This window comes from Callithrix jacchus, chromosome 7, assembly GCF_049354715.1.
Source record: "Callithrix jacchus isolate 240 chromosome 7, calJac240_pri, whole genome shotgun sequence".
Taxonomy (NCBI): Eukaryota; Metazoa; Chordata; class Mammalia; order Primates; family Cebidae; genus Callithrix; species Callithrix jacchus.
In genome coordinates, this window is record NC_133508.1 from 130,312,665 (window position 1) to 130,340,090 (window position 27,426).

At 36.9% G+C, this 27,426-nt stretch overlaps 1 protein-coding gene across 28 annotated transcripts in view; it reads right to left on the reverse strand.

Annotated features, from left to right (window-relative positions):
* EVI5 (ecotropic viral integration site 5) overlaps positions 1-27,426 on the reverse strand; it is a 237,987-nt gene that overhangs the window by 63,714 nt on the left and 146,847 nt on the right. For 26 of the 28 annotated variants that reach the window (XM_078332446.1, XM_078332459.1, XM_009001706.5 and 23 more), the window contains 4 exons: positions 21,457-21,597; positions 20,207-20,365; positions 7,798-7,944; positions 5,543-5,638 (listed from right to left, as the gene is read on the reverse strand). In XM_078332446.1, the coding sequence (XP_078188572.1) occupies positions 5,543-5,638; positions 7,798-7,944; positions 20,207-20,365; positions 21,457-21,597 (543 nt within the window). Of the gene's footprint in view, positions 1-1,808; positions 4,845-5,542; positions 5,639-7,797; positions 7,945-20,206; positions 20,366-21,456; positions 21,598-27,426 lie in introns of those variants that run through there. The other 2 variants (XM_078332449.1, XM_078332456.1) reach the window with 2 other exon arrangements.

Here is a 27,426-nt window from a genome sequence, read left to right on the forward strand (position 1 = left end):
GTAACTTGAAATTGTCAAAAAATATTAAAATGATATACATGGTATAATACTGTTTTATATGTGACAGAACCTTAGAGTTCAACTCCTTAATTTTACAGGTTGTATAATCTGTTCTCAACTGAGCATTACAGCAGAATAGTGTAATAATTTTATAGCAAAAAAATCCACAAATAAGTAACTGCCTTTCTGTTAGAGAAGAAACCTAGGTAATAATAACTTTTAAAAATAATTCTAGGAAAATCTCTAAAACTTGAAAGTTGCTACACTTAAAAATAGTTAAGTTCACTGTAAGACACGAATACAAAACAGCTCCAACAAAGACAGGGCACTGGGGGAAGTATTATTATAAAACATATAATTAGACTACAGATGGAGTTAAGTCAGAATAATACATGGGGGTAGATGATAAATTTTAAATTAGATCTAAAAGTTCCAAATAATCCTTGAAAACAAATTTCAGTATTATAAGTATCTATATACTACAATGTTACAGTATTTATAAAATTGCCTGGCTGTGGTGGCTCATGACTGTAATCCCAGCACTTTGGGAGGCTGAGGCAGGCAGATCAAGAGGTCAAGAGTTCAAGACCTGCTTGACCAACATAATGAAACCCTGTCTCTAATAAAAATACAAAAATTAGCTGGGCATGGTGGCATATGCCTGTAGTCCCAGCTACTCCAGAAGCTGAGGCAGGAGGATTCCTTGAACCTGGGAGGTGGAGATTGCAGGGAGCTGAGATTGCACCACTGTACTCCAGCTTAGGCAACGGAGTGAGACTTCATCTCAAAAAAAACACAAATAAAAACAAAAAACCAAAAATGAGTATTTCTTTTTCTAATGTATTTTCTCATTTAAATATAATGTTTACAAAAGTATGATTTTCATAACTACATTAAAAAGCAGGCTTTCATTATATGAATAACACATTAAATAATAATATTATTTATTATAAGAAGAGTCTGAGAGAATTTGGTTTGTGCAAAAAAAATTTTACTCACAGGAGAGTACCAGTAATTAAAAGACTTAATCTGAAGAGATCTGAAGTACAAAAATCTTAGACCAAGTTGAGTTCTCCCCCTAGTGGAACCTGAAAATGATTTAAGATATTTCCATGACTAAGATAATAACCTAAAATATATTACTTTGATAACTGAAAAAAAGTTTCAGGTTTTAATGAGAGATCTATTTATAAATCTTAATTCTTAATTTGCATTAAATATATCTATATCTATATATACATATAATTAAATATTGAAACCTTAATATCTAAGATGTATTCAGTAACACATCTACTGAAAACCCATTTACTAAGCGAATTAACAGCAAGTTACCAAGAAGCAGTCAGTCTTAACACCTGAAAGGGAAACAGAAATACTTCAAAAGTAGAGGAGTAGGAAGTTCAGAAAAATAAAGCAATTTAGGAAGATACAGCAGCATGCAGAATAGCACAGAATTCTGAAAGAATGTGAAAGTTTCAGGAATAAGATAATTCACAATAGGTAGAGCACAGCGTGTATCTGTGGGGGATGAGGATGGGAAGATAACGGTGAGAGATGAAGCTAGAAATTCAGTTTGGGTAATAATAAAAAGGATTTTATGCTAAGGAGTTTTGATGTGATTTGGTATTTTAAAAGCAGTCAATAAAATTTCTGTGTTTTAGAGACAGCTTTTGTAACTGCAGAAGAGCTGAAGTTGGAGAAAAGGAAACTGGATGGGAGGTTACAACAACAGTTCAGGTAAGGGGTAAGCAGATGAACTAACGAAGTGACAGGGAGAAGAGAAATGCTATTGAAGACTCAAAAAAAAGTTTGAAAAGTTATTCAAATCACCTTTTATTTAGTTTAATACTTAAGACTTTTCTATTTTGAAAGATTGAAGAGTTGGGTAATATACTTTAACCTGTATGAACTCTTGAAAGACATAAGATTTTAAACATAATATTTTGTCCATAGGGAAAACTTACTACTTTTATCATGTTATCCAAGAAGAAGTAAGGCATAAGAAGTGATAAAACACATTTACTTTTATTTTAAAAACTTTTTTTAGAGACAAGGTCTCACTCTGTCACTCAGACTGGAGTGCAGTGGCTTGATTGTAGCTCACTATAATGTGGAACTCCTACTTCTGAAGGGATCGTTCCACCTTGGCCTTCCAAGTAGTAAGGGCTATAGGGTTGTACCATAACACACTCAGCTAATTTTTACAAATTGTTTTGTAGAGACAGGGTCTCATTATATTGCCCAGGCTTGTCTTGAACTCCTCCCTTCCATCAATCCCGCGATTTTGGCCTCTCAAAGCCCTGGGATTACAGGTGTGAGCTACTGTGCCCTGTCAAAACATAGTTTTAATAATATAGAAATATAATAAATTTTCACTAAAAAATTGACTTGGAACACAGTAAACACCACCAAAAAAAAAAAAAGAAAGGAAAGAAAGGAAAGAAAGGAAAGAAAGGAAAGAAAGAAAGAAAGAAAGAAAGAAAGAAAGAAAGAAAGAAAGAACCAACCCCAGGTAAGTTGATTCAGCAAAATTCAAAACTTTCATGCAAAAGACACTACCAACAGAAAAGGCAACAAACATAATGTAAGAAAACATTTGTAAACCATATATCTGATAAGAAAATGATATTGACAATATATAACTCCTATAACTCAACAACAAAAACAACAACCTGATTCAATTAAGCACAGGATCTGAATAGCCATTTCTCCAAAGAAGATATATAAATGCAAAATAAGCACATGAAAATATTCCCAACATGGTGAATCATTAGGAAATCAAAATCACAATGAGATACCAGTTCACACCCATTAGGATGGTAATTATAAAAACAACAACAACAACAGAAAATTAACAGGTATTGGTGAGAATGTGGAAAAGATCAAATCCTCATGCACTGCTGGTAGAAATGTAAAATGGTATAGGATCTGTGGAAAATGGTATAGCAGTTTCTCAGAAAATTAAACAACTACTATATGATCCAGCAATCTCACTTTTATGTACTCAAAAGAAATAAAAGCAGGGACTGAACAGAAATGTGTACACCTGTGTTCACATCAGCATTATTCACAATAGCTGAAACACGGAGGCACTCTAAATGTCCATCAGTGAATGAACAGATAAAAAATGTGGTATATTATTCAGCTTTAAAAACGAAGAAAATTTGGACATATACTACAACATGAACGAACACTGAGAACATCAAACTAAGTGAAATAAGCCAGTCACAAAAGGATAAATACAGTCACACATCTCTTAACAATGGGGATATGTTCTGAGAAATGCATCGTTAGGCAGTTTCATTATGCTAACATCACAAAGTGCACTTACACAAACTTACATGGTATAGCTTACTGTATACCTAGTCTATATGGTATAGCCTATTGCTCCTAGACTACAAACCTGCACAGCATGTTACTGCACTGGGTACTACAGGCAATTGTAACACAATGGTCAGTATTTGTATACCTAAACATAGAAAAGGCACAGGAAAAGTATGTTATAAAAGATAAAAATAGTATACCTGTATAGAGCACTTACCAAGAATGAAACTTGCGGGACTAGAAGTTGCTTCAGATGAGTTAGTAAGTGGTGAATCAATGTGAAGTCCTAGGACATACACTACTGTAGACTTTATAAACACTGTGTACTGAGGCTACATAAAATTATAAAAAATGGTTTCTCAGCCGGGTGCAGTGGCTCACACCTGTAATCCCAGCACTTTGGGAGGTCAAGGCGGGCAGATCATGAGGTCAAGAGATCAACACCATCCTGGCCAACATGGTGAAACCCTGTCTCTATTAAAAAGACAAAAATTAGCTGGGCATTGTGGTGCACGCCTGTAGTCCCAGCTACATGGGAGGCTGAGGCAGGAGAATTGTTTGAACCCAGGAGGTGGAGATTGCAGTGAGCTGAGATTGTGCCACTGCACTCTAGGCCTGGTGCCTGGCAACGGAGGGAGAGTCTCAAAAAAAAAAAAAAGGTTTCTCTTTCAATAAAAATTAACTTTAGCTTACTGTAACATTTGTATTTATAAACTTTGAATATTTGTAAACTTTACTCTTTTATAACATTTAGCTTAGAATATAAACATACTATACAGCTATACAAAATATTTTTATATCTTTATTCTATAAGCTTTTTTCTATTTTTAATTGTATTTTTTAATGAATGTATTTTTTGAAACAGGGTCTCACACTGTGGCCCAGGCTGGAGTGCAGTGGTGTGATCACAGCTTACTGATCTGGAGTAAGCCATTGCATCTGATGAACAAAAAAGTTTTTAAGTTAAAAAAAAAATTAACACTGGGTGAGGTGGCTCACACTTGTAATCCCAACACTGTGGGAGGCCGAGGTAGGCAGATCACTTGAGGCCATGAATTCAAAACCAGCCTGGCCAACAAAGTGAAACCCCGTTGCTACTAATTAACTAACTAACTAAGCAAGCAAGTGAGCAAGCTGGTTGTGGTGGCATGTGCCTGTAGTCCCCAGTACTGGGGAAGCTGATGATGACTGTTTGAGCCAGGAGTTGGATCTGTAGTGAGCTACGACTGTGCCACTAAACTCCAGCCTGGACAACAGAGTGAGATCCTGTCTCAAAAAAAAAAAAAATTAAAACATTTGTATTAAAAACTAAGACACAAACACACATATTAGCTTAGGCCTACACAGGGTCAGCATCACCAATATAACTATCTTCAACCTCCACATCTTGTCCCACTGGGAGGTCCTCAGGGGCAATAACACACATGAAGCTGTCATCTTCTATGAAAACAATGCCTTCTGGAAAACCTCCTGAAGGATCTGAGACTTTTTTTTTTTTTTTACATAAGTAGAAGTATACTCTAAAATGACAATAACAGGATAGCAAAACAACAAATAGTAAATATATGAACCAGTAACATAGTCATTTATTATTAAGTATTATATACTATACACAACAATATGTGCTATACTTTTATAAGAGTGGCAGTGCAGTGGGATTGTTTATACCAGCCTCATCACAAACACATGAGTAATGTGTTGTACTATAACATAATGATGGCTATAGTCACTAGGCAACAGCAATTTTTGAGGTCCATTATCATTCTATGGGACCATCATCATTTATGCTGTCCATCACTGAAATGTCCTTATGCAGCATATGACTGTATTGTATGATTCCACTTATAGTGGTAACCAGAGTGGTCAAATTTATAGAGACAACATAGAATTGTGGTTGCCAGTTGCCAGGGGAGGAAGGGAGTGGAAAGTTAGTATTTAACAGGCACAGATGTTCAGTGAGGGAAGTTCAGTTCTGGACATGGATGATGGTGATGGCTGCACAACAATGTCAAATACACATAATGCCACAGAACTGTGTACTTTTAAATGGTAAGTTTTACGTCTATTTTACCACAATAAAAAAAAATAAAGTTGGAAATAAATAAGTGTTGAAAAAAGAATCACAGTCATGAGGATAAAGAATAAGTTACTGTTCAGACAAAGAGGATAGAAGAACCTATATTTTTACATGTACTTTATTATTATTTTCATATGGTACCTGGATTTCAAGCTCAGCAATGTGTTGTTGTAGTTCAGCCACAGCAGCTATGCTATCTGCTTCCCGGAGCCTCACAGCCATCACTTCTTCCTTGTTCTAGTGTAGCAAACCAAACCAAAACAAAATAAACCAGATGTGTTTGGAATTCAGATTTTTCATATTTTAGAAAAGTAATAGGTTGAATAAACCATACATTAGTATAATCCAGCAGGGTATAAGGCAGCACCTATAATGAAACAATATGCTTAATGCATACAATGAAGCAGTGAGATACAAATGTTCACATCAAGTAGAATAAATAAAAATTATAAATGACCATATATCAATTCAAATTAAGCTTTGCCTCCAAAGGAATTTGTGTGAAATTTATGAAAAAACTCTAGGGTTTCAGAGCGTTTTACATTTTGAAACTGGGGTTCACAGGCTTGTAATATTTCATCTTTAAGTGAGAACATTCAAATTCAGTTGTAGAGGGAAAACAACATTAATATTATAAACAATATCCACACATCTTACACAAATAAAAAATAAAAATGCTTTAATAATTACAAATTAATCATAAGCTATAATCTTATAATACTAAATGAAAATGAATCAGATTTATTTCAATCACTTGCTTTTTGAAAAATTAACTTTGTTCCTGAATCATTCCAACATGACAAGGTAAAATATATACATTTAATCAGAATGTACTAGGTGCATTCTGCATAATAATACATTGGTCATTCTCGAAATCTGCAAAAGGCATTACAAAAGACTGAGTAAATTAACACAAAGCTTAAACACAGGGAGATAACAGAGTCTGCATCTGTAACATACTTCACAGAGGTATTAATGAACAAATAAAAATTAAATAAAATCCCATATTAGTTCATAAAATCCTTTAATATTCTGAATCTGAGCCGATCACTTAGATAACTTCAAAGAAAATTGTTTTCAAAAGCAAGTTCCTCAAAGATTTATTTCCAAAGAACATTTTACTTTGCTCAACAGGTACTATGGCATTTGAAGAGCAATATTAAATCTAGTAACACAGTTATCAAAATATGTTTAAGGAAAACTAATACCAATAATAAATAAAGACTAAATTTAGTTCTCTGTAAGATGTCAGCACAGACAATTTAGCATAATAAAAACTCAGATATTGGTATGACAAATCAGATACCTCATTTAATATTTTATTTATAAACTACTTTAATCATATCCTTCAAAAGTGACTGTGCTTTGCACAAATTTCAGTACTGCCTAGAGATTTCTGTCAGTATAAACTGTAACAGTCATGCATATTTATAAGGATGTAATTTCATCTCTGGATTTCAGTGACACTGATAAACCACTCAAGCTTCACTCTTGGTTTTTAATGACACCAGAATAAGTTGATGGAATTACAGCTTTATATGTGCCATCAAAAGTCTTATTTCTTATACAATAATAAGGCTGGAATCTTTAAAGGGCATCATTCCTACTATCTCACCATGGAAATGTAGATGCCTAGTTTATTTTTTAAAATTCCATGACTTGCCTTTAGTAATCCATTCTAATTCCCAGTCTACAGTCATCTCTTTAGTTATTTCACACACACACACACACACACACACACACACACTCCCCAAACCCTCCCCCATCTTCTTCCATCTCACTGCCTTTCCCCACACTCTCACCACTGCTATACTATAAATTTACTTCAGGAAAGAATGTACTTGCATTCTTTTTGATGCTTTTTGAATCCAAACACTTCACAAAAAAGCCAAAGTATATAACTGATTAAAATAATAATGGGTAACATAATGCATTTTTCCCAACCCACTGGTACATACACATTTCATTTGCTCTCTAGTCTATCCAGAAAACATATGTCAATGTTAATTGACCACTAATAAGATGCCAATCAAAGCAGAGGAACCCTAACCTCTGTAAATGACATATCTTTTTTTGATCAAGGCCATTAAAAGCTCTGGTTTTAAACAGTTACCAGTCAAAAGAAAAAGTGTAAAGAGATACTGTTAATTGCCAATGCAGGAAATTAAATTAACCAAGGAAATGACTGAAAATATTTCTTGACAGAAATCCACCACAGAAGCAAGATGAGCTAACCTGGTTTGAAAGCAACTACCAAAATAAGAATAAGTAGAAAACAGGACTAGCCTTTTTGTTTTGTTTTTAAGATAATCTAATCATGAGACAAACCCAAAAAAGACATTATTATATTATTATATATTGACAAAAAAACAAAATCAGTTAGTTGACATATTTACCTTGCATTCGATCTCTGCTTGTTTGCGCTTTGCTTCACTTAACTGAGTAAGGAGTCCTTTGTTCTGTGCAGAAAGATACTGCACTTTCTCCTGTAGGCTAACCACCTCTTGTTCTGCTCTTCGAAGATGGTTACTATTGATCTGGTTCTAATAATCAGAAATATAAATACTCAGACTATAGATACAAGACCTGAAAATTAAAAATAAATTACCTATCCATTTTATACCACAATAGCATTATTAAAAATGTTATTAGTTATAGGTCAATGTTATTCAACAAATCAACATTAAAAAAAAAAGATACAAAACTGCTTTTAAAATAAAGTCATCCAAAGGAATGCATATCAATATTAAAAACTAATTATAGCTCAATATACCATTTATACAAAAAATAGCTGTAAACTATAAAAATGCTTACATACAACTTGAAGGTGTTCCTTTCTAAGATTAGCAATGGGAGTACAAAGTGGATAGATACGGGAATGGTGAATTTCACTCCACTTTCCAGTTCCAGAAAGAAAGCACAAACCAGTCAAAAGCTACCATCAGGCCTGGTGCAGTGGCTCATGCGCACAATCCCAGCATTCTGAGAGGTCAAAATGGGTAGATCACTTGTGGCCATGAGTTTGAGACCAGCTTGGCCAACATGGTGAAACCCTGTCTCTACTAAAAATACAAAAATTAGCCAGGCATGCTGGTGCACGTCTGCAATCCCAGCTACTTGGGAGGCTGAGGCACAAGAATCGCTGGAACCCAGGAGGTGGAGGTTGCAGCGAGCCAAGATTGTACTACTGCATTCCAGCCTGGGTGATAGCAAGACTCTGTCTCAAATTAAAAAAAAGGTCCCATCATTATTTATTGGGCTGTAAACTTGATGTCACAAAATATGGCATATGTGTACCTCTACATGCTCTCAATGTCTAGCACAGTCTTTTTTCATAAAGGACAGATTTTGAATTCTAGTTTTAATATTTGGTCATTAAGCAAACAAGCTCGTATCTCTAAGTCTCTATTTCCTTATTTTAAAAAATGAATATAAAATACTTTCTCATTTTGGTGTCTTCAGAATTAAATGAGATAATATGTGTAAAAGGGCCTAATATGCAGCAACAAATGCTAGTTGTTTATTGCATTATAATTATAAAATGTGCTAAAAAATATATAGATCTTGAACTTGAGGTAGTTTTCACACTCATGTATGACCTAGACTGCATTCTCTCAACCCTAAATTATTCTATCAGAGGCCTGAAAGAAACAGTAGGGACTTTCACAACCAAAAGAAGTAAAAATCTAACTTCTCATTTAATAGTTCTTAAAGCTTGGCCAAGTTAATCCTACCAAATTTCAATAGAGATAGTACTACTTGCCCTTTGAGGCTACGTTGTGAAGATTAGATTATAGGCAAAAATTTTATGAAACGAGTCTCACACAATGCATTAGATTATTATTATTATTATTATTATATTTTTGAGATGGAGTCTCGCTTTGTTGCCCAGGCTGGAGTGTAGTGGCATGATCTTGGCTCACTACAACCTCTGCCCTCCTGGGTTCAAGTGATTCTCCTGCCTCAGTCTTCCAAGTAGCTGGGATTACAGGCACCCACCACCATGCCCTGCTAATTTTTGTACTTTTAGTAGAGACAGAGTTTCACCACGTTGGCCAGGCTGGTCTGGAACTCCTGACCTCAAGTGATCTGCCCACCTCGACCTCTGAAAGTGCTTGGAGATTACGGCCGTGAGCCACCGCACCGGGAAAATTTTAGATACTTAATAAATGTTCAGTTGTTACCATTATTGTTCCTACTTTACCTCACCCTATGAAAAAGACCCTGCGCCTCCAGTTTGAATGAAAAAATTTAGATCTAACAGATGTAAACTGTAAAACTTTCAACCATTTAAAACTTGCTTCATCTTTACTTTTATTTATCTTCCTCTAACACATACTCTGGTCTTTCTCATTTTCAATCTCTCTCTCTTTTTTTAGATAGGGTCTTACAGGGGCTTGCTCTGTTGCCCAGCCTGGAGTGCAAAGGCACAATCACAGCTCACTTGTAGCCTCAATCTCCCAATTCTCCTGCCTTCATCTCCTGAATAGCTGGGCCCATAGGCACATGCCGCCATACCCAGGTAATTTTTTTTATTTTTAGTAGAGATGAGGTCTTGCTATGTTGCTCAGGCCAGTCTTGAACTCCTGAGCTCAAGTGATCCTCCCATCTTGGTCTCCCAAAATCCTGCGAACACAGGAATGAGCCACTGCACCTGGCTTCTTTCTTATTTTGAATCAACAAATAAGTCTGTCTACAAAATTAAGTAAACTTCTTAGTATTGTATTCAAAATGTATCACAGTCTCTTTTTACTGTCTTACCTGCTACCATTAAAACAAATAACTACACTTCAGAGGGACACATCTTTGACATAAGCTGCAAATAATTTCCACAGATAAAACTCCCTCCCTGCATCCCTGAACACAAGTCCATAATTCAGCATTACAAAATACACATAAAACCCAAGAACTACCATGAGTGAGAGACAGCAGACAGAAAAAAATATATTTTAAGAACTCAAGAGATAATAAATTATAGAACTTTTCATAACACAGGTTATGTCTAAAATTACAGTATTAATGACATAAAAGGAAGATGCCAAAACATAAGCAAAGAACAAGTCACTATCAAAAACATTAAGCAAATCGGAAAAATAATGAAAGAAAATTTCTATACACATAGCCACTGATATTAAAAATTCAGTGAATGGGTTAGATTGGAGATTAGCTGCACTGAAGATATAATCAGTGTCCTAGAAGAGGTTATTAGACACAGAAAATAGAATAAGGTGCAGAATACACCTAATCGAGGTTACAGGATAAAATACAAAAAAGAAGTGAGATATGATGGTCTAAGAGATGGTAATATTTGAGAATGTTTTACAATTTAAGAAATAGAAGATATGAATCTACAGTTTAGGAAACACAACTAGTTGCAACCAGGATAAATACAAATACATCTCCACCAAAATATACTGTAACAAAACTTAGAATGCTAAGTTTTGTTAACAGAGTTAACTGTTAACAGAAGCAAATCAAGGGGAAAACTGAGATCTATAAAGGAAGGATAATAAAATGTCTAAAAGATATTTCAACAGCAAAAATTTGTAGTGCTTAAAAAAAAAAACTTCACCCTATAGTAGTATACTGAGCTATACTATCACACAAGGGAGAAAAGTAATTTTAAGAAAGTGACAGATTTACAATGCAGGATGGAAACGAGAAACTGTCAAATACAAGAGTAGAAAGTAGCCTGTAATCCCAGCTACTTGGGAGGCTGGGGCAGGAGAACTGTTTGAGGTCAGGAGCTCAAAGCTGTAGTGAGATATGATGGAGCCTGTGAACAGCTACCACACTTAAGCCTGGGCAAAACAGTGAGAACCTATTAAAAAAACAAAAAGCTAAACTAAACTAAATAAAAAAAAGAATTCAGAGCAGCAATAATTGGTTAACAGGAACAAATCCAGATAAGCGCTGACTCCATAAAATAATAATATCTAGTAGTTCAGAGGTATTAAAAAATGTACAACAATAACTTGTAAGTCAGAAGAACACATAAAGTTCTTTACAGGCCCTTATAAAGTTTGGAAGGGATACAGAGATGAAGACTAACTTTAGACTTTGTTCAGCCAGGTAAGCACTTCCGATTTTTTTCAGATACTAAACACTAATAGTAAACAAAAGGAATTATAACAGTCAAACTGAAAGTGAAAGAAAAAACTAAATCCAATAAAGAGGAAAGGAAGAACAAACATAGGAACAAAAAAGAAAGAAACCGACAGTACAAAATAAAACTATCACAAATACATCATAATCAGAACTTTTGATTTGTGATCTGGGATGAAGAGGCTCAAAGTACTACTGTTCCCACCCTTCCAGTGAAAAAAGAAGGAAGGCTGGGCATGGTGGCTCACATCTGTAATCTCAGCACTTTGGGAGGCCAAGGCGGGTGGATCGCGAGGTCAGGAATTCGAGGCCAACCTGAATATGGTGAAACCCCGTCTCCACTAAAAATATAAAAATTAGCAGGGAGTGGTGGCATGCACCTGTAGTCCCAGATACTTGGGCAGCTGAGGTAGAACCTCAGCTTGAACCCGGTTCAATCTCTTGAACCCGGGAGGTGGAGGTTGCAGTGAGCCAAAAAGAAGGAAACAAAGAAAGCTGGCCAAACTCTAAGGGAGCCTTCCAAGAGAGATGGCATGGGATTTAAGCACTTTCTCTCCAGGGGCAGAAACAGCCACAAGCTAAGAATGATTCAGCTAGAGTAAATATCAAACTGGTGGAAGCTAAGTATTGGCTGGCTAGACAGTGTGGAGGCTCAGGAGGCAGCAGACTTAAAGTCTAAGTTCACAATCTCTTGTACCCCAACAGGGGCATACAAGAAAGACTGGCGAGAGTCTTGAGAAAGAAATTTCATGGTAAAGGACTCAGGAAGGGGAATACCAGCCACTATAGGAAGGCACTAAACCCTGCCTAGGGAACATATACTTTAATCTGTGTAGATTTGGGGCCAAGAAACACTGCTGTCTTTGGGACACTGATGAAAGCCATTGCATCTGGGGAAAGGGGCAGAACTGTTTTGTGCTTAGGACCATATCGAAGGGTGGGCAGGAGCACTAAAAGACCAAATGCACCAGATCAAAGGACATAATGAAGCCTAAGACTGAATACATTTATTTATTTTTTTAATTTATTAAAAGGATCTTGTTTTGTGGCTTAGGCTGGAGTGCAGTGGTGCGATCATGGTTCACTGCAGCCTCAAACTGCTGGGCTCAAGCAATCCTCCCACATTGGCCTCTCAAGTAGCTGGGACTACAGGCACATACCTCCATATCTGGCTAATTTAAGACTTTTTTTTATATGAGACAGGGTCTCACTAGGTTGTCGGCGCTGGTCTCAAACTCCTGGCCTCAAGTGATCCTCTTGCCTGGGCTTCTCAAAGTGCTGGGGAGCATAGGCTTTAGCCACTGTGCCTGGCTAAGACTGAGGCTTCATCAGAACAACAGAAAACACTGTTGCCCCTCCAATTCTTCTGTAACAAGTAACAAATGGAATACTGCTAAAGACAGATCCTTCTGAAATGTTATACAAAGGAAAAACCTAAAGACACAAAATTCCTCTGGAAAACCAGCTCCCACTCTAAAAATAAGGTATTGCTAAGGGAATTTGAAACCTGTAGTACACTGATATCCACAAAAACAGCAAACCTCAAACTCAGCCCATCTCTGGACTATATTAACTCAAATCTCCCTTATCAGAGGCCCAGCAGAAGGAATGATGTGCCCATTTCCAGGCACAACACTATTTGATTTAGTCTGCAGTCCTACATAAGATATCCAGTTTTCAACAAAAAAGTTACAAAGCATAGGAAAAGGCAAAGAAAAACAAAGCTCACCCAAGAGGCAAAGCAATCAACAGAACCAGCATTACATATGACACAGATATTAAAAATATCTGTGATGGTTAATAATGAGTGTCAACTTGTTTGGATTGAAGGATACAAAGTATTGATCCTGCGTGTGTCTGTGAGGGTGCTGCCAAAAGAGATTAACATTTGAGTCCGTGGGGCTGGGAAAGGCAGATCCACCCTTAATCTGGTGGGCACCATCTAATCAGCTGCCAGAGAATATAAAGCAGGCAGAAAATCATGAAAAGAAGAGACTGGCCTAGCCTCCCAGCCTACATCTTTCTCCTGTGCTGGATGCTTCCTGCCCTTGAACATCAGACTCAAAGCTCTTCAGTTTTGGGACTCGGATTGGCTCTCCTTGCTCCTTAGCTTGCAGACAGCCTATTGTGGGACCTTGTGATTGTGTAAGTTAATACTTAATAAAATTCCCTTTATATATTTACACACACACACACACACACACACACACACATACACATATATTACATATAGCATCTATGTATTATTTATGTGTATTATATATATATGTTACATATATTCTATTAGTTCCTATATATATATTCTATTCGCTCTGTCCCTCTAGAGAACCCTGACTCATACAGAGTTTGGTACCAGGAGTGGTTCTAGATGAACAGAATATTAAGGATGGAGTTCTTTCATTGGTTTGGGGGCTTCTGGAGTTGGCTACTATTATTAACCCCAAAATGCTAAGGACTCTACTTCTAATAGTATGGAGAACACTGTTAGTCCTTGGTATGAACTGTTTAGAGAATTATGCAAAATAAATGCATTTGACACTCTTGATTTACCATTTGTGAGAGGCAAGAAGATCAGTGACTCTATACATAATACCTTTGACTATATGTGGAGAACGAAAGAACTTAATGAAGCTCATTGGTTGCTCCTAAGTTCACTGGACAAAGTGAAGAAAGAAAATGATTAATTCAGGGACTGTCTCCTGGCTTCAGAAGCAGATACTAAGCCTCAAATCTGCTAAGACTGCTCTGACTGAGAGTAAACAGTCACAAGCTCTTATCACGCCAGTGGCTGACCTGCAATGAAAAATGCATGCACAACCTTGTCAGGTGTCTACTGTTAAAATGAGGGCACTGATTGGAAAAGAATGAGACCCTAAAACTTGGAATGGGGATGTGTGGGAGGACCCTGATAAAGCTGGGGACATTGAGGTTTGTAAACTCTGATGAACCTTTTTTTGCCAGAAAGAACAGCTTCCTCATCCCTAGTAGTGGTAACAGCCCCTCCCCAACCCACGTTGCCATCAGTCTTTCCACCTTTGTCTGAGGCGATAAACCCTCTACTGCCTGAGACAACAGTGATGGCCTCCCCGGAGCCAGTTGCCAGGCAAAATGATGTTGATTCTCCTTAGGAGCCACTCCAACATCCCTGTTTGCTTCTAGACCTATAACTAAAGTCCCAGCAGGCTCTTAAAGGTGAGGCTGAGTGTGGCTGATGAGGAGGTGCACTATACTCGAAAAGAACCGCTTGAGTTCTCTAATTTATACAAACAGGAATTTGGAGCACAGGCATTGGAATGGATATTAAGGGTGTGAGATAATGGTGAAAGGAACATAGATTTGGATCAGGCTGAATTTATTGATTTGGGCCCACTAAGTAGGTACTCTACATTTAATGTTGCAGCTTGGGGAGTTAAAAGAGGCTCTAATAGTTTATTTGACTGTAGCTGAAAGATGGATTAAAAGATGGCCCACTGTGAGTGAGCTGGAAATGCCTGATCTTCCCTGGTTTAATGTTGAGAAAGGGATCCAAAGGCTTAGGGAGATTGGGATGGTGGAGTAGATTAGTCACTTTAGACCTACTCATCCCAGCTAGGAGGGTCCAGAAGATATACCCTTGCCCATTATCTTGTGAAATAAGATTTGTGAGGGCAGCACCTGTATCTTTGAAGACTCCTGTAATTGCTCTTCTCTGTATGTCAGATCAGTAAGAACTTCAGTCACTCAACTACAAAATTTAAATAAAGTGGGAATAATTGAATCCCAAGGTGGCAGAGGCCAAGTGGTGGCACTCAACCATCAAAGGCAAGGTGGGTATAGCTACTGTAATAAACGGCAGAGGTAAAGTGGTAATCAGAATAGCCTGGACTTGTGTAGAGCTCTGGCACTGGCTAATTAATCGTGGTATTCCTAGAAGTGAAATAGATAGGAGGCCTGCTGCATTCCTACTTTATACAAACAGAAAACTTCTAGGTCTAATGGACAAAATGCTAATTTGAATTATAAAAACAGAGATTCATGGCCCCCATAGGTGAATCACAGCAGAAGCCTCTAGGATTTTGGAGCAAGGCCCTGCCATCTTCTGCAGATAGCTACTCTCCTTTTAAGAGACAGCTGTTGGCCTGTTAACCGGGCTTTGGTGGAAACTGAACGTTTAACTATGGGTCATCAAGTCACCATGTGACCTGAACTGCCTATCATGAACTGGGTGCTTTCAGACCCAGCTAGCCATAAAGTGAGCTGTGCACAGCAGCACTCCATCATCAAATGGAAGTGGTATATACGTGATCAGGCTTGAGCAGGTCCTGAAGGCGCAAGTAAGTTACATGAGGAGGTAGCTCAAATACCCATGGTCTCCATTCCTGACACCCTGTCTTCTCTTTCCCAGCCTGCACTGGTCTCATGGGGAGTTAGTTCCCTATGATTATTTGACAGAGGAAGAGAAGGCCAGGGCCTCGTTCACAGATGGTTCTGCATAACATGCAGGCAACACCTGAAAGTAGACAGCTGCAGCACTACAGCACCTTTCTAGGACATCCCTGAAGGACAGCAGGGAAGGGAAATCTTCCCAGTAGGCATAACTCTGGGCAGTGCACTTGGTTGTGCACTTTGCATGCAAGGAGAAATGGCCAGACTTGCAATTACATACTGATTCATGGGCTGTAGCCAACGGTTTGGCTGGTTGGTCAGAGACTTGGAAGAAGCATGATTGGAAAATTAGTGCAAAAAAATCTGACCTCTCTGAGTGGTCAAAAACTGAAGATATTTGTATCCCATGTTAGTGCTCACCAACAGGTGACCTCAGCAGAGGAGTTTAATAATTGAGTGGATAGGATGACCCGTTCTGTGGACACCACTCAGCCTCTTCCCAGCCACCTCTGCCATCGCCCAATGAGCCCATGCCAAAGTGGCCATGGTGGCAGGGATGGAGGTTATGTATAGGCTCAGCAACATGAACTTCCACTCACCAAGGCTGACCTAGCTACAGCCACTGCTGAGTGCCCAATTTACCAGCTGCAGAGACCAACACAGAGCCCCTGATATGGCACCATTCCTCAGGGTGATCAGCCAGCTACCTGGTGGCAGGTTGATTACATTGGACCTCTTCCATCATGAAAAGAACAGAGGTTTGTCCTCATTGGAATAGACACTTACTCTGGATATGGGTTTGTATCCTGCATGTAATGTTTCTGCCAAGACTACCATCTGTGGACTCACAGAATGCCTTATCTACCATCATGGACCACAGCAGTGCCTCTGACCAAGGCATTCACTATGGTTAAAGAAGTGTTGCAGTAGGCTCACACTCATGGAAGGGTGGAATGGCCTTTTGAAGTCATAATTACAATGCCCACTAGGTGACAATACTTTGCAGGGCTGGGGCAAAGTTCTCCAGAAGGCCATGTATGCTCTGCATCAGCAGTCAATATATGGTACTGTTTCTCCCATAGCCAGGATTCATGTTTCCAGGAATTAATGGGTGGAAGTGGAAGTAGCACCACTCACCATCACCCCTAGTGATCCACTAACAAAATTCTTGCTTCCTGTTTCCACAACATTATGTTCTGCTGGCCTAGAGGTCTTAGTTCCAGAGGGAGGAATGCTACCACTAAGAGACACAACAACAATTCCATTAAATTGGAAGTTAAGATTGCCATCTGGACACTTTGGGCCTTGGATTATACATGAAGTGTGTAATTATTTATTAATTATTCATAATTTATTATTTGAAGGTAAACTCTATTGTAAAACCTAGAACAACCACTAAAAAAAGACAAAAATTGAATCATAGTATCTAATAAATCCAAGAGAAGGTAGAAAAAAAGAAAGAACAAATGGAATAAACAAAATAGCTAGCAAGGTGACAGATTATTAATCCAAATAAAATCACAAAACTGAGATCAAACATGACAGCAAAAGAAACTATGAGACTAAATGGTTTTTATAGTTTTTTTTTTTTTTTTTCTTTGAGAGGGAGTCTCACTCTCATTCAGGCTGGAGTGCAATGGCATGATCTTGGCTCACTGCTGCAATCTCCACCTTCTGTGTTCAAGCGATTCTCCTGCCTCAGCCTCCCAAGTAGCTGGGACTACAGGCACATGCTACCACACCTGGCCAATTTTTTTGTATTTTCAGTAGAGACAGGGTTTTACCATGTTGGCCAGGCTGGTCTCAAGCTCTTGACCTCAGCTGATCTACCTGCTTTGGCCTCCAAAACTACTGGGATTACAGGCATGAGCCACTGCACCCAGCTGGTTTTTATAGTTTTACTGAAATACAGTTCATATATTATAAAATTGACCAACCCCAAGTATACATATATTCAGTGATTTTTCGCCTATTCAGAGTTGAACAATAATTTGTCAGACTGAATTTCTAAAAGTACCCATCTATATAATGTTTACCAGAGATGTAAACACACAGAAAAATTGAAATTCAAAGATGGGAAAAAATGTAATAAAACATATCTTAAGAAATCTAAATCCAAAATATTAAAAACCTGAATCCAGCAATGGGAATGTGCTGTATCTGTCTATGTGATCTCCATCACAAATATGTTTTTAGTATTTTGACAACTGTACCTCAATAGAAGTGGCTTGCTTTGCAATCCTTTGTATTTGGTTTTACGCATTAAAAAATATTATTTTAAGAAGAGTTCCATAGGTTCCAGATTGCCAAAAGTGTTGATGGCACACACAAACACAAAAACAGTAAGAAACTTTATACTTAAGAAACTCTTGAAGATATAAACAAGGAAACATAAACAAGAATGTTCAGAGTAGCACTGCTGGCAACAAGAAAAAGGAGAGTGAATCAATTAATTGAGGTATAGTTGCTGACAGACTTTTCTAAAAGTCCCTAAAATAACAGAACTGAAGTAACATGGACAAATTTTTTAATCTAAATGGTGGATACATGGGTGTTTGATATAATGCTCTTTAGATTACTATATCCACCACCATTATACCACACCATTTTTATTTATTCTTTTCATTTATCAATGTGAAAACTGCCTGGATCATCACCATGATGAGAAATAAAACAAAGGATGATGGAAATGGACACACAGGGAGTGTGTTTTATTTCTCTTATTTCTGCCTGTGTTTCAGCTTCTCTAAGTCGAATGGTCATCAGTTCATCTTGTAACTCATTCATAACATTTTTCTTAGGGGGGTCTTTCCAACTCCCAGTAGTACAAGCTAAGTGGCGCTAAAGCAGAAAAAAATTATATTGCAGCAAATACTCATCACCAGTCCAAATACAGACTTTTAGGAACCAGTGCCTTAAACCATCCCGCTTCCAGCAAAATCCATCCAAAATCACACTTATTAGTCAGGGACAGCATTAGTCAGGCACAATACAAATTCCTTAGGAAACCTTTCTCCAAACCACCTAGTTGAAACTAATTTTCTCCTCCTAGTCTCCATAGCAATTTCTACCTCTCTACTTAACAAATTTCTGAATTATATTAAATATAGTCTGTGCACATCTGCTTTCTCAAGTGTAAGTCCTTTAATGGCTGGGACAGTGCTTTGTGTTTCACAAGTTCTCAAAACCATGTCTGTTGGATTTGATTTATTCACCTCTACCACTGTGAAATAAATCCTCAACACTGGCTTAAGAGCTGTGTTTGCATCTTAATCTATACTAAAATATTATTACAAAAAGAAAATTTTCCATTGTAAAACTTAGATTTCTACTATTCATAATCTCAATAGTACCTCTTCCTATTTTAATTATACTATAAAATAATATGTAGAAAGCATTTTATATAGAATACAAGAAAAATCTAAGAAAATAACTTTGAACAATGCAAAACAAGATATATTTATTCTGAAGAAATTACATATTCATGTTACCATGAGATTATGATCATTTTGCACATTAGAATACAGAATGACGTATGAGTTAAGTATGCCCCCTACTGACTAAACAAATATTTTAAAAGCCAAATAACAACATTCACAGAGTATAAAGAATATGGTCCAAATAACTGTACCACATGAAAACCAAATGTGTCTTTGCCATGCAAATGGGTTTCATAAAAAAGACTTTTGCAGATCTTAAGTATACTTAAGATAGAATTTATTGGAGAGATGAGAAACCTGAGAAGAAAGAAGGGCAATTTTAGAATTCACTGCCCAGGATCACCACATTAAAACAACTTTACGAAGCATCATTCACATCATAGTATACATCTGTGGTTTCCAACTGGGGCAATTTTGTCCCCAGGGGGCATTTGGCAATGAGTGCAGAAACATTTTTGGTCATTGCAACCTGGGGTAGGAGAGACGTGAGTGGCATCTAGTGGGTACAGGCCAGGGATGCTGCTAAATATCTACAATGCACAGACCAGCTCCATAAAACCAAGTATCTTCTAGCCAAAAATGTTCAAAGTTCTGAGGCTGAGAAATTTTGCTCTCCATAGGGTTTCTTCTCAAGTCTCAGAGCAGGGCAATGCTTTGAGTTTTACTCAATAAAGTCAAATAAAATTTGACTTGCTTGAACTTTGAATGGGTTAAAGGATTAAATCTCAGAAATCAAAGATAACAATTTTTTGTCCTCTTCATTTGGCCTAGAAAACTGCAGTCTATACAGTTTCATATCGACACTGTTCACCTCTATTCTAGGGATGATACAATCTGTGCATAAACCCTCAATCAGCTAATGATACTTATAAGATACTGGGCCTTCCCATCATACCTGTGTTTCCATTTCCATCATCCTTTGTTTTATTTCTCTTATTTCTGCCTGTGTTTCAGCTTCTCTAAGTCGAATGGTCATCAATTCATCTTGTAACTCATTCATAGCATTTTTCTTAGGTGGGTCTTTCCATCTCCCAGTAGTACGAGCTAAGTGACGCTAAAGCAGAAAAAAAATTATATTGCAGCAAATACTCTCAGTATCAAAATAGCTAATATTACTGAGCACTTATTTCAGGATGTGCTATATAAAACACTTTCTACACATTATTTTATTTCATCCCTAAAAAAATCCTATTAATCAGGCACTGTTATCGTCACTTTACAGGTAAGAAAATGAACGTTGTGATTAAGTAACTTCAGGAGGATCACACAGCCAGTAAGTGGCAGATCTGGGATAGAAACTCAAATACAGTTCAATTTTTTTTCTCTATATACTGCGGATTAATTCTTGAAAAGAATACAATTTTCACTATAATTTTTTTCTTTTGAACCACACTTGTCTGAGACACTATAATTTTTTTAATGAGAGATTTTTCATATTATCTTCGATGAAATCCCAATACATCAGAAAAAAAAATGGGGCCATTAAAGAACGAATGTAAGAAGTTAAGGGCAGTGTTTCTCAAGGTATCTGTGGTAAAGGACAAGTTTTGTCTTTTTTGTTTTAAAAAATTTCAAGTTCATTGCAACCTTTTCAAAAGACAGTTAAAAAAAAAAAAGGCATGACAATGTCAAGGCCTAATTTTGGTCGTTGTATAGAACATGTACTTTGTTCCTTGTCAACATTTCCCTCATACACAAATAAATTTGTGGGCATATACCAGAAAAATGTGATTTATTTGGTAAGATAACTAAGTAAGTTACTAATTTATAGATAAAATTTATAATGTCACCCTTCTAGTGTTTCACTCTAACCAATAATGGACTTAACATTAACATAAGACAAAATATGTACTACATAGAAGAAATACTTTTACAGATTTTCAGAAAAAGTTATACAAGGCACAATGGTACAACAACAAAAATATGACTTGATTTCCACTGTATCTTTTATTTTACTATAAGAGGGAGAAAGAGCTTATATGCACTTTCAGTTTATAAATATTCTCAATTTTGACATTAAACAGGGTCAGTGAGACACTTTAAACACATCTCCTACCGTAGGTCATCAGCTACTTCAAACTCTTACAAATTTGATATTCGGGTTTTACTCTCTTTTAGAAAAGCACACAAAATATATTAATATACCTGCCAGTGTTCCTCTAAATCCTTGACTTGCTGTCTAAGTTCTTTCAAACCCATAATGGCTTCTGCTTCTCTCAGTTTCACAGCAATCAGCTCTTCCTGAAGCCTTGCAATATTATTCTCCTCAGGAAGGGAGTTATTTCTCTACGGAAGAAGAAAATTTAATTTGAAATTTTTAAATTTAAGGAATAAAACATAGCACATAAAAGAGCTATTTTGTTCCACACTTAAATGTATTTAATTTTATACAGCTGTATTGAAGTATAATTCACTAACTATGAAATTCACTCTTTTAAAATATACAAGCAAGTGGTTTTTAGAGTATTTACAGGGTTGTTAAAGATCTAATTTCAGAATATTTTTATCATGCAAAAAAGAAAACCTATGCTCATCACCAGTCATTCTACATTCCCCATTTTCCCAGGCCCTGGCAACCACCAATCTCTTCTTGTTTCCATGAATTTGCCTATTGGGACATTTCTTATAAGCGAATCATATATATTTATAGCTTTTTGTGACAACCTTACTTCACTTAGAACAATGTTTTCAAGGTTCAATCTTTTTTTTAATGCCAAATGATATTCCACTGTATAGATATACCACATTTAATCTATTTATTCATCAGTTAATAGTGTTGTTTCCACTTTTTGACTATTATAAACAATGTTGCTATGAACACTGGTGAAGAAGTTTTTGTGTAGATTTATGCTTTCACTATTCTTAAGTATATAAGTAGGAACAGAACTGCTGGCTCAGATGGTAATTATTCCGTGTTTAACTTTTAAGAAACTGCCAAACTTTCCCAAAGCAGCTGTACTGCTTTTAATTTCCACTAACAATGTATGAGGGGAACTGTACTTAATTTTGAGGACACAGAAATTTAACTCTGATTTGTTAATAAAATACTAATCAGAGTTATGGAGCAACAGGATTAAAACTTTTTTCAATATGGCAATAAACTTACTGACCTCTGATTAGACTCCAAATAAAGCATGAACATCATTTACTTTTAAAATATTTATAGAAAATAATAGTCCAAAATCTGTTTCTGTTGTATTTCCTCAGCATGTTATCTTTGAGAGTAGTTATCAATTCTCTGTGTATGTCACTATTTACATCAAGAAATACAAATTAAACTAAATTAACAACTGTTTCAAATTAAACAACTGAAATTAAACAATTTGATTCATGAATACAAGATTTATTTATTTTTATTTTTCCATAAGTTATTGGAGAACAGGTGGTATTTGGTTACATGAGTAAGTTCTTAAGCGGTGGGTGATTTGTGAGATTTTAGTGCCCAAGCAGTATACATTACACATTATTTGTAGTCTTTCATCCCTCACCCCCCTCCCACTCTTCCCCACAAGTCCCCAGAGTCCAGTGAATTATTCTTATGCTTTTGTGTCCTCATAGCTTAGCTCCCACAGTCAGTACCATGTTTGGTTTTCCATTCCTGAGTTACTTCACTTAGAATAATAGTCTCCAATCTCACCCAGGACACTGCAAATGCTGTTAGTTCATTCCTTTTTATGGCTGAGTAGTATTCCATTTTGTGTCTGCGTGTGTGTGCATACACACACACACACACCAGTTTCTTTATCGACTTGTTAACTGATGGGTATCTGGGTTGGTTCCATGATTTTGCAATTGCTAATTGTGCTGCTATAAACATGTGTGTGCAAGTATCTTTTTCAAATAATGACTTTACTCCCTCTGGGTAGATACCCAGTAGTGGGACTGCTGGATCAAATGGGACTTCTACTTTTAGTTCTTTAAAGAATCTCCATACTATTTTCCATAGTGGCAGTGGCAGTACTAGTTTACATTCTCACCAGCAGTGTAGAAGTGTTCCCTGATCACTGCATCCACGCTAACATCTACTGTTTTTTGATTTTTTTATTATGGCAAGTCTTGCAGAAATAAGGTGGTATTGCACTGTGGTTTCGATTTGCACTTCCCTGATCATTAGTGATGTTGAACATTTTTTCATATGTTTGTTGGCCATTTGTATATCTTCTTTTAAGAACTGTCTATTCATGTCCTCAGCCCACTTTTTGATTGGGACTGTTTTTTTCTTACTGATTTGAGTACATTGTAGATTCTAGATATTAGTCCTTTGTCAGATGTATAGATTATGAAGATTTTCTCCCACTCTGTGGGTTGCCTGTTTACTCTGCTGACTGTTCCTTTTGCCATGCAAAAGCTCTTTAGTTTCATTAGGTCCCAGCTATTTATCTTTGTATTAATTGCATTTGCTTTTGGGTTCTTGGTCATGAAATCCTTGCCTAAGCCAAAGTCTAGAAGAGTTTTTCCAATGTTATCTTCTAGAATTTTTTTAGTTTCAGATCTTAGCTTTAAGCCCTTAATCCATCTTGAGTTGATTTTTGTATGTAAGGTATGAGGATCCAGTTTCCTTCTCCTACATGTGGCTAGGCAACTATACCAGCACATGGATACAAGATTTTAGATTAATTTCCCACCATATTAAAAGATAAAAAGGACACAAGGTAACCCATTATCAAACTGCTCTGGAGAATTACCAAGAGATCCAAAACTAGGCTCTAGGGAAAACTCCCTAGGTAAACAGGTAAACTGAGGTAACTGCTAACACTGAGATTTCAAGGCCTGATTCTATTAAATTTTTTTTCACACACACACACACACACACACACACACACACACACACAAATTGCACTTTAGGTTCTGGGGTACATGTGCAGAATATGCAGAATTGTTGCATAGGTACCTACATGGCAATGTGGTTTGCTACCTCCATTCCCCCGTCACCTCTATCGGGTATTTCTCCCCATGTTATCCCTCCCCAACCTCCCTTAACCACCTTGTCCCTCCCCTATTCTCCCACAACAGACCCCAGTGTGTGATGCTCTCCTCCCTGTGTCCATGTGTTCTCACTGTTCAACACCTGCCTGTGAGTGAGTACATGTGGTGTTTGATTTTCTGTTCTTCTGTCAGTTTGCTGAGGATGATGGTTTCCAGATTCATCCATGTCCCTACAAAGGACACAAACTCATCATTTTTTATGGCTGTCTAGTATTCCATGGTGTATATGTGCCACATTTTCCCTATTATCGATGGGCATTTGGGTTGGTTCCAGGTCTTTGCTACTGCAAACAGTGTCACAATGAGCATATCTGTGCATGTGTCTTTATAATGGAATGATTTATAATCCTTTGGATATACACCCAGTAATGGGATTGCTGGGTCAAATGGAATTTCTATTTCTAGGTCCTTGAGGAATTGCCACACTGTCTTCCACAATAGTTGAACTAATTTACACTCCGATCAACAGTGTAAAAGGGTTCCTATTTCTCCACATCCTCTCCAGCATCTGTTGTCTCCTGATTTTTTAATGATAGCCATTCTAACTGGCGTGAGATGGTATGTAGTTTTGATTTCCATTTCTCTAATGCCCAGTGATGATGTGCATTTTTTCATATGTTTGTTGGCCTCATAATGTCTTCTTTTTAGAGTGTCTGTTCATATCCTTCACCTACTTTTGAATGGGTTTGTTTTTTTCTTGTAAATCTGTTTTAGTTCTTTGTGGATTCTGGATATTAGCCCTTTGTCAGATGGGTAGATTGTAAAAATGTTTTCCCATTCTATTGGTTGCTGGTTCACTCTAATAATTGTTTCTTTTGCCATACAAAAGCTCTGGAGTTTAATTAGATCCCATTTGTCTATTTCAGCTTTTGCTGCCAATGCTTTTGGTGTTTTAGTCATGAAGTCCTTGCCTATGCCTATGTCCTGAAAGGTTTTGCCTAAGTTTTCTTCTAGCGTTTTCATGGTGTTAGTCTTATGTTTAAGTCCTTAATCCATCTGGACTTAATTTTAGTGTAAGGTGTCAGGAAGGGGTCCAGTTTCTGCTTTCTGCACATGGCTAGCCAGTTTTCCCAACACCATTTATTAAACAGGGAATCTTTTCCCCATTGCTTGTTTTTGTCAGGTTTGTCAAAGATCAGATGGTTGTAGATTTGTGGCATTACCTCTGAGGCCTCTGTTCTGGTCCATTGGTCTATATCTGTTTTGGTACCAGTACCTTGCTGTTTTGGTACTAGTACCTTGCTGTTTTGATTACTGCAGCCTTGTAGTATAGCTTGAAGTCATGTAGTGTGATGCCTCCAGCTTTGTTCTTTTTGTTCAGAATTGTCTTGGCTATGCAGGCTCTCTTTTGATTCCATATGAAGTTTAAGGTGGTTTTTTTCCAGTTCTGTGAAGAGGGTCACTGGTAGCTTGATGAGGATAGCACTGAATCTATAAATTATTTTGGACAGTATGGCCATTTTCAATACTGATTCTTCCTAACCGTGAGCATGGAATGTTTTTCCATCTGTTTGTGTCCTCTCATTTCTTTGAGCAGTGGTTTGTAGTTCTCCTTGAAGAGGTCCTTTACATCCTTTGTTAATTGTATTCCTAGGTATTTTATTCTCTTTGTAGCAATTGTGAATGGCAGTTCATTCTTGATTTGGCTCCCTTTAAGTCTGTTAATGGTGTATAGGAATGCATGTGATTTCTGCACATTGATTTTGTATCCTGAGATTTTGCTGAAGTTGCTTATCAGTTTAAGGAGATTTTGGGCTGAGACAATGGGGTCTTCTAAATATACAATATGTTGTCTGCAAATAGAGACAATATGGCTTCCTCCTTTCCTAATTGAGTATGCTTTATTTCTTTTTCTTGCCTGATTGCTCTGGCTAGAACTTCCAATACTATATTGAATAGGAGTGGTGAGAGAGGGCATCCTTTTCTAGTGCCAGATTTCAAAGGGAATGCTTCCAGTTTTTGCCCATTCAGTATAATATTGATTGTGGGTGTGTCATACATAGCTTTTATTATTTTGATACGTTCTGTTGATACCTAGTTTATTGAAAGTTTTTAGCATAAAAGGCTGCTGAATTTTGTCGAAGGCCTTCTCTGCATCTATTGAGATAATTATGTGGTTTTTGTCTTTGGTTCTGTTTGTGTGGTGGATTATGTTTATAGACTTGTGTATGTTGAACCAGCCTTGCATTCCCTGGATGAAGCCTACTTGATCGTGATGGATAAGCTTTTTGATGTGCTGTTGCAATTGGTTTGCCAGTATTTTATTGAAGATTTTTACATCTATGTTCATCATGGATATTGGCCTAAAGTTTTCTTTTTTTTATTGAGTCTCTGCCATGTTTTGGTATCAGGATGATGTTGGTCTCATAAAATGATTTGGGAAGGATTCCCTTGTTTTTTTGGAAATTTTCTCTCTCTGATATTTCATGGTGCACATGTAGCTTTCTGCTCACAGGGATGATGAAATGGAGCTATTCTTGCCAATTATACATTCTTATGATGGACTTTAAATATTTTCTCAATGGAAAACCAAAAATTTACTGCATATGTATTTAAAAGATTGCTAGCAAAAAAGAAAAAAGAGGATGCTGTATGAAGATATTACTATAGGAAGCATGCTACCTTTTTCTACTTTATAATGTAAAAACACAGCCACCGAAGAAATCCATTTTTGACTGGAACCCAAATACAATTCTACCCAATATTCAAAATCTGTCTAACTGTAAGACACAAATTCTTATCTAAATCATGTAACCGAGAACACACCTAAGTTAGGGACCAAATATTCAGTTATGCATTCCTTTCAGCATTCTTGCTGGCTTTTTTTTTTTTCCAACAAATCAAGAGAATACATTTTCCAAAAATATAAAAATAGCAAGCCATTTTCTAGCAAAATTATTCCACTACTGATTCTAGTTATACTTGTTCTAGTTCATTAAGAAAATAGTTAAAAACACCTGAGACTGTTATGTCCATTATCTATTAGCTTTTTGGATTCAATAGCTAGCTATTACCTACATGTAAAAAGGAACAAACAACACAGACGCCAAGTCACCAATAATTTGATAGATGAGAAACAAGAGATTCAGGGACTGTGATCTAGAACTTTTAAATCTGAAAGTTATAAGA